Raw genomic sequence first — 12,994 nt, forward strand, 5'->3', positions numbered from 1 at the left:
ACAACTCTTCCCCGATACAATATTAAACATTATTTCAAATGACTTACACTTTAACTATGGCGTAAGGCATGTGTCTAGCGGATTGCAAGTTATTCATGTCCCCTATGCATACTATTTAGATAAATGTACACATAGGGGAGGGTGTATCATTAAGTAAGAAAGATTTGTAGCTCACCAATCGGTCCTGTTCGTTTGTGCAGGAAATCCACGTTGACGCAACGTACAATCCAAGTCCTCGTAGAAAAAACGGAGATCCGCACCAAACCAGGATAAAATAATTTCTTGTCCTGTTGGACTTTATTGTATAATATATTTAAAATTTAAACATGGCATGTCCCCTAGACCATAAAGAGGAAGAAAACCTACGCGTTTCGAGTGCACGAGGCACTCTTAGTCATGGTTGAAATGTTTGTGGGGGTTATCGGGATATATACCTGTTTCCGGAAAAGGTCCCGATCACATGATCCAGGGAGATTTCCAAAACATGGAAAACCTCCCATATGTTTATAAAAACAGAATAGAAGAAGTATATATAAAAACCACAAAGTGTACTCATATTAGAGATCCGTATAACATCAAATGAAACAATAATTATGTTAGTAACTATTATGGAAATTTCTGAAGACATACAACATTCCAGAACATAGCGTCTTTCAATTAGACGGAGTCTAACAATTCAAATTCTGTACTGGATTGTATAGGATCCGTATATACATCAATAATAACATATTAAAGGCTAGTATGCCATTTAGGATAATACAAACTCAATAATGGAACATAATCTCATGTTTGAAATTCATGCCCATTGGGAATCTGCTATTGAGGCAGAAAATCCAGTAGGCTTCACGGTCTCGTAGGGTTTTACTACGGTCACCTCCCCTTTTGCCTGGGCGAATCTGTTCTATAGCACAAGCTGTAAGTGAAGCTACTCTCCCTTGGTGGTGTTCAATAAAATGTCTGGCAGCACCGGATAGATTCTTGGTATAGGTATGTTCTCTCGACAAATTTTTGTTGCTGTTAGTGATGTCTCTAATATGTTCTAATAATCTTTGTTTAAACTTACGAACGGTGCTGCCAATGTATATCTTTTCACAAATAGTGCATTTTATTTGATAGACCACATAGTCACTGTTACAATTTAGAAAAGTTTTAATATTATGTACCTCTGTGTTCGTACTATTAGAGAACGTTTTAACCGGGGACACATAACTGCAAGATTTGCATGGATGAGAACCACATTTAAAAAAACCCACATGACGCAACCAAGTGTGGTTGCTTTTGGTTTTTGTAGTAAACATACTAGGAGACACAAGGTTGCCAATTGTTGTATTTTTACGTGCTACAATCTTGCAGCCATCACTTAATATTTGAGATAAAACCTCATCCTCATATAAAATAGGGATGTGTTTATGGATGAGATTTTTTATATTGTAAAATTGATCTGAGAACTGCAACATTAAAAAAGGAGCCTTGTTGTCATCTTTAATATGTGTTTTATTTCTATCCAACATATAGTGACGATCTTTTTCGTCAACTATTTTCTCAGCTCGATCGAGCATCCAATGTGGGTATTTTCGTTTTTTAAGTCGATTCTGTATTTGTGTGGTTTCTTTTTTGTAGTCTGCGTGTAATGTACAATTCCTCCTAGCCCGTGTAAACTCCCCCACAGGGATTGCCTTAGCCACATGTTTAGGGTGTGAGCTGTCCGCATGCAATATAGTGTTCCCCGCAGTTTTTTTGCGGTGTGTGGTGGTGACAATGGGCATGAATTTCAAACATGAGATTATGTTCCATTATTGAGTTTGTATTATCCTAAATGGCATACTAGCTTTTAATATGTTATTATTGATGTATATACGGATCCTATACAATCCAGTACAGAATTTGAATTGTTAGACTCCGTCTAATTGAAAGACGCTATGTTCTGGAATGTTGTATGTCTTCAGAAATTTCCATAATAGTTACTAACATAATTATTGTTTCATTTGATGTTATACGGATCTCTAATATGAGTACACTTTGTGGTTTTTATATATACTTCTTCTATTCTGTTTTTATAAACATATGGGAGGTTTTCCATGTTTTGGAAATCTCCCTGGATCATGTGATCGGGACCTTTTCCGGAAACAGGTATATATCCCAATAACCCCCACAAACATTTCAACCATGACTAAGAGTGCCTCGTGCACTCGAAACGCGTAGGTTTTCTTCCTCTATATGGTCTAGGGGACATGCCATGTTTAAATTTTAAATATATTATACAATAAAGTCCAACAGGACAAGAAATTATTTTATCCTGGTTTGGTGCGGATCTCCGTTTTTTCTACGAGGACTTGGATTGTACGTTGCGTCAACGTGGATTTCCTGCACAAACGAACAGGACCGATTGGTGAGCTACAAATCTTTCTTACTTATTCTTATATTGGACGCTCTTGTTTTGTTTAAGCTCCCTTTTCAGAACATTTCTGATTGGCATAGTCCCCTGTGATGACCAGGCTTTTGTCTTATCACTATCAATTATTGTGAAGACATGGCCACCGGCACCACCAGTGTGAACGAGGACCGATTGGTCAAAGCCGCACAAGTCTTTAAAAACGATGATTTGTTACAAACTTCCGAAGGATTGGATGTAAAACACATGACTAAAAATCTGGAAGATTTAGTAACACAGGAATGCATTACATGGTGGGACCGGACGACTTTGGACAATTATGTCAGTAAAGACATGATCCCTAGAGGACTTCGTTTAAAAAAAAATACCGACTTATGTGTACTCGGAAGATTTTGTTACCTCATGGAACAATATTTTGTCAAATTGTTCTAGCGAATTGATGAAACTAATTATTTTACATGAGGACAAAAAGTTACAAGAATTATCCAATAACATTACAACTGTTAAACAAAATTTAAAAATGGAGATCGATGATAACAGCTTTCAGGAAATCGAAAACAAACTTAAGACCTTAACAGATAATCTAGAAAAAACCATCATGGAAACTAAGAAAAAAAAGTTCAAAAGAGACTCATTTGATTATACTTACAATCAGGTGTACGAATGGGGTAGAAGAGACCAGCCGTGGGATACTCCCCGTTCTATCCTGAAAAAATATCCAAATAAAACGTCTAAACAACCAAAAGTGAATTTCAATTCATCAGAGGCATCCAATATTGATACAGAAGTCTCAGAAACAGAAACACAACAACGTAAAAACAACGAGAGACAAACAACCTCATATTATAAAAAAGAAAAAAAGGTGAACAAGAAAAAAACGTCAAAAAACGCATCAGACGAGGAGGACGCAACCGTAAAAAAGAAAAATTCACCTCCGCAGAGAAAATTAAGACACCAACCTGTGAAATAAGTCAAAAGACAAATAACACGGAAATGTCTATACAAAAGCCAGATGTACATACCAATGATGTTCTTGATGTATTGAACCTCTCAGATATTCCTCTGTCTGTGGAACAAATTGAAGTTTTGTCCCTCGGATTAAACTTTTCTATTTCCTCAAATTTTGATCTTTTTACTACGCTCAAGGACATTAATAACTTTGTTCGCAGATTGACTATACGCAAACACTTTTTTGTTCAGGAGGGATTATGCCCTATAAAGAATGACATACCATTCACTAACAAATATTGCGATTTGAACTTTTCGGATCAAAATGTAATTTTCATGTTGTCAAAATTGAATGAACATAGTGAAGATAAAGGCTATATTAATGAGAGCAATTGTAATTTTAGGGTGCCAAATCCGGACTTCTACCCTATACAGACTAGAGTGGAGGCAATGGATAAATTTCAGGATACTATAGAGAGGGAATTACTCAAATTACATAATAATAAATCTCCCAATAAACCCAATCTAAGCAATAAACATAGAAAAGCTCTTAAAGAATTACAATACGATGATCAGAGAGTTATCAAAATGGCAGACAAGGGGGGTACAGTGGTAGTTCTGGGTAAGGATATGTATAGGGCACAAATATTGACGCTATTACAAGACACCGTTACTTATAGACCACTTCCTTCCAATCCTACCAATTCCTTTTCTAAAATATTATTTCAGCATATAGATGAGGGTTTAGCTCTGGGTGTCCTGACTGAAAAACAGGGTGAATATATTAAAATCAAACACCCCATTACCCCTATATTACATGCACTTCCAAAAATACACAAGGATGCTACTTTACCCCCAATGAGACCAATAATTGCGGGCATCGGATCACTTAATGAACGTTTGTGCCAGTGGCTTGATGTGCACCTACAGCCACTGGTCAAACGTATACCTGGATATTTACAAGACACTACAGATGTTTTACGAGGTATACAAAATATCATATGGACACCCGACTCACACTGGGTCACATGCGATGTAGTGTCGTTGTACACCTCTATACCCCACCAAGTTGCCATGGATGCACTTTCATACCATTTAAATAAATACAGCGATTATAGCGAAAACTGTAAATTGTTTATCAAGGAGACCACATGGTATCTCATAACACACAATTTTTTCACATTTGATGGTGTTTTTTATCTCCAAACACGAGGAGTATCTATGGGGGCGAAATTTTCGCCCTCATTAGCAAATATTGTCATGGCATTTTGGGAAGAGCGTTTCATTTACTCAGATGACAACCCGTTTTCTTCGTTGGTGCATTGGTACGGCAGATACATCGATGATATACTCATTATTTGGAGGGGCGATGTATCTGCCGTGCCAATGTTTGACGAGTACATTAATGACAACCCTTTCAACTTGCAGTTTACTGTGTGTATGGACCCATGTCATGCGGTGTTTTTGGATTTGGAACTAAATGTTGTTGAGATGACAAAAATTGTCACCACCACACACCGCAAAAAAACTGCGGGGAACACTATATTGCATGCGGACAGCTCACACCCTAAACATGTGGCTAAGGCAATCCCTGTGGGGGAGTTTACACAGGCTAGGAGGAATTGTACATTACACGCAGACTACAAAAAAGAAACCACACAAATACAGAATCGACTTAAAAAACGAAAATACCCACATTGGATGCTCGATCGAGCTGAGAAAATAGTTGACGAAAAAGATCGTCACTATATGTTGGATAGAAATAAAACACATATTAAAGATGACAACAAGGCTCCTTTTTTAATGTTGCAGTTCTCAGATCAATTTTACAATATAAAAAATCTCATCCATAAACACATCCCTATTTTATATGAGGATGAGGTTTTATCTCAAATATTAAGTGATGGCTGCAAGATTGTAGCACGTAAAAATACAACAATTGGCAACCTTGTGTCTCCTAGTATGTTTACTACAAAAACCAAAAGCAACCACACTTGGTTGCGTCATGTGGGTTTTTTTTTTTTTTAAATGTGGTTCTCATCCATGCAAATCTTGCAGTTATGTGTCCCCGGTTAAAACGTTCTCTAATAGTACGAACACAGAGGTACATAATATTAAAACTTTTCTAAATTGTAACAGTGACTATGTGGTCTATCAAATAAAATGCACTATTTGTGAAAAGATATACATTGGCAGCACCGTTCGTAAGTTTAAACAAAGATTATTAGAACATATTAGAGACATCACTAACAGCAACAAAAATTTGTCGAGAGAACATACCTATACCAAGAATCTATCCGGTGCTGCCAGACATTTTATTGAACACCACCAAGGGAGAGTAGCTTCACTTACAGCTTGTGCTATAGAACAGATTCGCCCAGGCAAAAGGGGAGGTGACCGTAGTAAAACCCTACGAGACCGTGAAGCCTACTGGATTTTCTGCCTCAATAGCAGATTCCCAATGGGCATGAATTTCAAACATGAGATTATGTTCCATTATTGAGTTTGTATTATCCTAAATGGCATACTAGCTTTTAATATGTTATTATTGATGTATATACGGATCCTATACAATCCAGTACAGAATTTGAATTGTTAGACTCCGTCTAATTGAAAGACGCTATGTTCTGGAATGTTGCATGTCTTCAGAAATTTCCATAATAGTTACTAACATAATTATTGTTTCATTTGATGTTATACGGATCTCTAATATGAGTACACTTTGTGGTTTTTATATATACTTCTTCTATTCTGTTTTTATAAACATATGGGAGGTTTTCCATGTTTTGGAAATCTCCCTGGATCATGTGATCGGGACCTTTTCCGGAAACAGGTATATATCCCGATAACCCCCACAAACATTTCAACCATGACTAAGAGTGCCTCGTGCACTCGAAACGCGTAGGTTTTCTTCCTCTATATGGTCTAGGGGACATGCCATGTTTAAATTTTAAATATATTATACAATAAAATCCAACAGGACAAGAAATTATTTTATCCTGGTTTGGTGCGGATCTCCGTTTTTTCTACGAGGACTAGGGTGTATCATTGCAGTTAGTTGAAAATTGTTGCATCTGCCGATTTGTGTAGATATTTTTTGAAAAGTCACACATTTAGGCCAAAATTCAATCTGGTTTGTGCTTATGGAGGAAAAACTTAGGAACTAGTTGCATCAAACTTTTTCTTCAAACACTTTTGCATGATTTTTTTGGGGGGAGGGGGGATAGCAAATTCCCTCCAGAAATGGCGGTGCTGATCATCTCCATGGCAGCCCCGGGGTCTGATGGAGGACCACAGGGCTGCCGCACATGACTTCACATTTGCATAGGCTGACTGTTCTAATACATTGCCATACATCAGTATGTCAGTGTATTAATTTGAACAAGTGATCATATGCAAAAAAAAGCGTAAAAAAAATAAAAAAAAAGTTTAATAAAAGTCCCTTAAATTCCCCTTATGGTGTAAAACTCCCAAACACAATTTAACATGAAAATCAGCACACAAACAGCACATATAGGGGGGCCAAAGCAAGGTTTTGTGGAAAAAGATTTTCACTTACATAAGCCAATGTGTTTCTCATATTATCCTACATGAATGTGTACATTTTAGGACTAAATAATCACTTTATTATCGACATTAAAAAATTCCAAATAGAACCTCCATTTTGTTTTAGTTCTTTTGAGAAGCTTAAAGGGTTAACAAGCTTACCAAAGGCTGTTATGAATAGTTTGAGGGGCCCAGTTTTAAAAACGAAGCGATTTGTGAGGAGTTTCTAATAAATAGAACTTTTTAAACCCTTACAAAGATGAATTGTCCTCTAAAAATATTGAATCTGAAATTTACTTGAAAAGTCGGAAAATCACTGTTCGAACTGTAGGCCTCTTAATGTCCTAATAAAATAAATTCACATATAAAAAAATTATGTCAGAATAAAGCAGACATATGGTTAATGTTAGTTAGCAACCAATTTGGGTGGTTTGACTAACTGTATAATGAGTATAACAGTTAGAAATCCTAAAAATAAAATGTTAACATTTTTTACATTTTCACTAAATTTCCAAATTTTTTTGCAAATAATTGCAATATATTTCAAGTCAAATATAGCGTTAATGTGAAGAACAACATGTCATTAAAAAAACTTTGAAAATAAACTCGGTAAGATAAAGAGTTCCAAAATTATAACTGCATCGGAAGTCATATTGGAACACAGGCAGATTTGAAAAATCGGGCTGTGTCCTAAGGGTGAAAATGAGCTTAGTCCTTAAGGGGATAAAAAAATGTACTTTTAGAATTGTACATAACTTACATTTTGTATCCTACTGGGGGCTGGCAGGCTATATACTACAGGGGGCTGACAGGCTATATACTACAGGGGGCTGGCAAGCTATATACTACTGGGTGCTGGCTAGCTATATACTACAGGGGCTGACAGGCTATATACTACTGGGGGCTGGCTGGCTATATACTACAGGGGCTGGCTGGCTATATACTACAGGGGCTGACTGGCTATATACTGGGGGGCAGGGGCTGGATATATACTACAGGGGCTGGCAGGGTATACACTACAGAGGGCTTGTTAGCTATATACTGGGAGGCTGTGACCAATGCATTTCCCACCCTCGGCTTATACTCAAGTCAATAGTTTTTTCCAGTTTTAGTGTTAAAATTAGGGGTCTCGGCTTACACTTGGGTGGGCTTATACTCGAGTATATAAGGTACATTTGTCTTTTAGAGAATTCTGAACTAACGCATTGCAGTTATTGGGGCACATTTACTAAGGCCCTTGCGCCAGTTTTCTGACAGACATTTGCACATTCTTTTAGGTGCAAACTGCTTGCACAAGTATGTAAGAAGTGCCTGCACCACAAGATTTCATGCAACACAAATTAGGGGGTGTTCCACTGCTGGACCGTGCACCAGATTTAACATGCAAAGTCCTACAGAAATTTGTTGCACGTCCCATGTTAACGGTGCATCCAAAAAATGAAGAATGTGTGCCCAAATCTGGAATCTGGCGCCCACTGTATTTAGTGCAGTTTGCCCTGTTCATAGTTAATGTGCCCCATTGTGTTGGCACTGATCAAGTTTTTGGTACTGTTACATAATGTTAATGCATATTGTCTAAGTATATAAAGTATTTGTACTACTTATGTTTACAATACAGCAGAAGAAACTACAGAAGATATAGCTTTGTTTGCAAACAGCTGGTACATCCAAATTCCAGAAGAACCAATTTGCCCTCCTACAGTCTCTGAATATCCAAATCCATGTTCTCAGGAGTCTGTCCATGAGGTTTGTTTTTGCTGGAATATATTGGATTTTAAAATCAAAGGGAATCATAGGGACATACCAATTATCTAGGAAACAATCCACTAAGTAGCAGTCCAATCGTCGGACCTGGCTTACAGTGGTCTGGCTTATAAATGATGTGTTCCGAGGAGGCTGTGCTTGCAGCATTGAGTCTGGCAGTCACCACCGATTAGGTGGCGGGGTGCTGGTCCGGGGGAGAATCTGAAGAGAGGGGAGTACCTCAGGTCGCCCCCACTTAAATACACCGGACTGCTGTAAGCCAGGTCCGACAATAAACCCGCTACTTAGTTGAATGTTTCCTAGCTTATGGGTATGTTCCGATTAAGCTAGAGATATAACAATGCTTTAACTGAGAGAGGTCTAGGGAGCTTCTTACTTTAGTAAGTGCTGCTAGAGGGTTTTATTTGCCTGACAGGTATTCTTTAAGCAGAACTTTTTATTTCTTTCAATTCATCTTTCATTTTGGTAGCTGCTCAATGAATGTATACAGATTTTCTAGGGCATTTCCACATATATAGTACAAAGGGTACAAATCTAGGCAGTATGTATAAATGTACATTGTCTAGCAACAGTATATTTAAACATCAGTTTCCATGTCAATAGTCCATTGGAAATCACAGATCGCCATTATGTAATTTTCCTCACAGCCCTCACTAGCTAATGTCTCCCAGAACCCCCACAGCAATTTGATCTCCCCACAGCACCTCCAGCAATTGATATCCCCCAAAAAGTGATGTCCCCCACAGCACCTCCAGCCCCCCATATCAATTGATGCCCCCCAGAGCCATCCCAAGCAATTAATGTCATCCACACGCCCCAAGTGATGTCCCTCACGGCCTCCACAGTAATTGATGTCCCCCCAGAAATTGACGTCCCCCACAGCCCGCTCAGTGAGTGATGTCCTACACAGCAATTGAAGTCACAATAATCCCACAATAATCAATGTTCTCCACAGCCCCCACCAAGTGGTGTCCCCCACAGTCACACCAATTAATGTGCCCCACAGCCTCACAGCAATTGATGCCTCCACAGTCCCTACCATGTGATGCCGCCCACAGCAATTTATGTGAATTTCTTCTACTCTCTGTCGTGGGGCATGCAGCTGATGCCACTGTTGTCCACTATGGTACTTGAGTCTATCTATGTCCTGAGGACACAGATAGAGGTGAAAGCTGCCGGACAGCAAAGTGTCCTTTTGACTCAGAGACATCCAGGCCCTAGCAACGCTCCTGGGGATATGGAATGTGGCTCCCACATAGTATAATGCTCCCTTCATGTAGCCCCTTACTTACAGTGTCCCCCAATCTCTATACTTATGCCCCCCCCCTTCATAGTACCCTGCTTATAATGCCTATTTTGTTGCCACCCCAGTAAAATGAGCCAGTTTGTAGAAATTCTCGGATCGCTCCCTGAGGTTGTTGATTATTGTTAATGACACACTATACAAAAGGCTTTAACATGGATGACACAAGTTCTTGATATCATGATGTGTGAATAAAGCTTTAGTATTGATATGCTGAGATGATTTGGCACAACAACTGAGTTAGGGGTCTTTGAACATCATGTTAGTGTAGATCTACAGTGTAATTCCTGCAGAGGAGTACAGTATCTAGATGGGGGTTACTTTAATAATCACACAAATGTATATATATATATATATATATATATATATATATATATATATATATTAGTTTATTTATTTGTACCTTGTATCATTTGTTGTAAATAGGCTACGTTTCTCAAGTGTCAAGTGCTGTTACAGTTCCCCTTTCTGAGCTGCCATGAGACTATTGATCCGTACTCTTTCATTGCCAGCTGCATGAATGATCTTTGCATGTAAGTAAAAAGAAAGCACTCACAAATCATTTAATGTCCTCTGTGATCTTGAATTCATATATTTTTGTGCATTTCTACATAAAAAATAAGGCCAATATACTAAAAGCTATAAACAATAAATTAGTTTTTATATTTCTGATTTTTGGGGTCCACAGTGTTGAGAAACTATTCAGATACCACAAGTTTTTGAGGCATCTAATAAGTGCAAAGTTCACAATTTGAGATTTCTTCCATAACAGGGGATACTTCAAATAATAAATCATAAAACAAGTGCTTCAAATGTTTAATTGATAACCAAATAGATAACCAAAAATAACAAACTTAAAAAAAAATGATTGGACCTTGTTTATTGGTATGTGACCTTCCAGCTATGGATATCATTCTAGGGTGTTATTTATCATTAGTTTAGATCCTTGGGACAGTTTTATGTCTATTTTTGGAGCTCCAGTGGCCATCAGATTCATTAAAGTGTCTTTGGCCCTTTAATAAATGTTCTTATGGTCTATTTTCTATTTTAAAAAAGTCTCAAAATGAAGAAAAAGTCCCTGCACATACACCAGCAGGAAGCTGAGAGTTTTTTCAAAAGTCTCTAGTGGTGAATCTTTTTTAATGAAAGCTGAATATAGTCCTGTGAAAAGTCTCAAAAAACCTCAATGCGACAACTTTGAGATTTTTTTTCAAAAAAGCGCAGGCAAACTATTGATAAATACCCCCTTTTAGTTTATTTCAAATATTTATCAACCCTAATGCACACATTTTATCCTCAGACAAGATGATGAAGAAACCTACTGTCGTGCTGTAATGGAGTATGCACGTGCATGCTCTCATTCTGGTTTTCCCATACGAGACTGGCGAGATGATTTCCCTGCATGCAGTAAGTAGTTCATTATGGAAAAAATAAGTAATATAGAGTAACAATTTTTATGTTGTGCTGTATACTTAGTGCCTGTATCACATGAAAATTCTTGGATTTAAGCATAGAGAATTGCAAGGGTCAGTCTTAAGTAATGATCATAAATACCATATACATTCACTGGTATCTTGCATTGAGGCAAAGAAATTATTTTGTTTTTGTTTTTATTTCACAATAATATTTGAATACAAACTTCTTATGTTTTTCAATAAGCAGAAAGGACAAGGTTATCCTGTATTACAAACAATTAAAAACCCTTGCCCATTATAAAAAGTGCAGAGACACAAGTGCAGTACAGGCAGTCCCCGGGTTACATACCAGATAGGGTCTGTAGGTTTGTTCTTAAGTTGAGTTTGTATGTAAGTCGGAACTGTATATTTTATCATTGTAACCCCAGCCAGAACTTTTTTGGTCTCTGTGACAATTGGATTTTAAAAATGTTGTGTTGTCATAAGAATCAATATTAACACTAAAGCTTCATTACAGACACCTGTAATAACCTGTAATAACTGTTACAGTTGATCATTGTAGCCTAGTACTAAAGTACAATAAATTACCAATATCCAGAGGTCCGTTTGTAACTATGGGTCGTATGTAAGTCGAGTGTTCTTAAGTAGGGGACCGCCTGTAGTTGATACCTACACGTTTCAGGTGTTAAAGATTAATTCCATGGCCGTTATCATAGTCCATGTTCTTAGACATCCAAAATGTGTCTCACCTACTTTTCTTATGTCTTTGCACATTTTATTATGAACAAATGAACAAAATCCACTGTATTTTACATAGGACTAGGTGAGCTGGCATAATATATTTTGTTTCTGTTTGCTTCTTATATTTGACTAAAGAATGCAAGGAACATTTTTCTGACTGAAAAAGATTTAAATGACTTTTATAAAAGTGATCTATCCTCTATCCAAGAGTAGGCCATAACAGTTTTGAATGTGGAGGTAGAGACCAGGGGACCCTTGATATCAGACAGAACATTTGGACCACTCTGGTATCAAATTAATGAATTAGAGCTGCAGTACCAGGCACAGCCACAACTATATATACGATCTTTTGCCTGTTTTTGGTTAGAAAATGGAGATGGGGCAATGGTTAAAACTGGAGGTATTGATACTTATTGGGGCACATTTACTTACCTGTCCGGGGGAGCTGACAGAAAGTGCATTGTCCGACGATCATGCACTCTGCTGCTAAGATTGTGCGCCCGATATCCTGCATGTGTCGCTTTCCCACTCAGGTCTGCCGGAGTTCACCTTCTTCTTCCTGGTGCATGTTAGTGCTTGATCTTGCGACACAATTTGAAAGTTAAATCCCGCGCTCAGTTCGAATCTGTCGGATTGCCCACGATTTCTCTCGCATGGAAGATAATCTGTTCGCATGCGACACAACCCCCTGTTAAATACCAGTCACAGCCACGCAAAATATGAAAACTTCAAAAAGTCAAAGTGTGTCCGCGGACCCTTAGTAAATAAGCCCCATTATTTTTGTTCTACAACTCCTATGCAAATATGTGCCTCTATGGTTACACAATATTAAAAACCCCTGAGTATTTCGATAGATATTACAATGACACAACCTTCCATCTGTCC

At 37.8% G+C, this 12,994-nt stretch overlaps 1 protein-coding gene across 1 annotated transcript in view; it reads left to right on the forward strand.

The window, feature by feature from the left end:
* The window catches only part of OTOGL (otogelin like), a 118,839-nt gene that overhangs the window by 9,599 nt on the left and 96,246 nt on the right, over positions 1–12,994 (forward strand). Inside the window, exons 7-9 of the mRNA XM_072150164.1 lie at positions 8,505–8,632; positions 10,380–10,486; positions 11,254–11,360. Of these exons, the coding sequence (XP_072006265.1) occupies positions 8,505–8,632; positions 10,380–10,486; positions 11,254–11,360 (342 nt within the window). The remainder of the gene's footprint in view (positions 1–8,504; positions 8,633–10,379; positions 10,487–11,253; positions 11,361–12,994) is intronic.

The sequence above is a fragment of the Engystomops pustulosus genome, chromosome 4 (genome assembly GCF_040894005.1).
Source record: "Engystomops pustulosus chromosome 4, aEngPut4.maternal, whole genome shotgun sequence".
Taxonomy (NCBI): domain Eukaryota; kingdom Metazoa; phylum Chordata; class Amphibia; order Anura; family Leptodactylidae; genus Engystomops; species Engystomops pustulosus.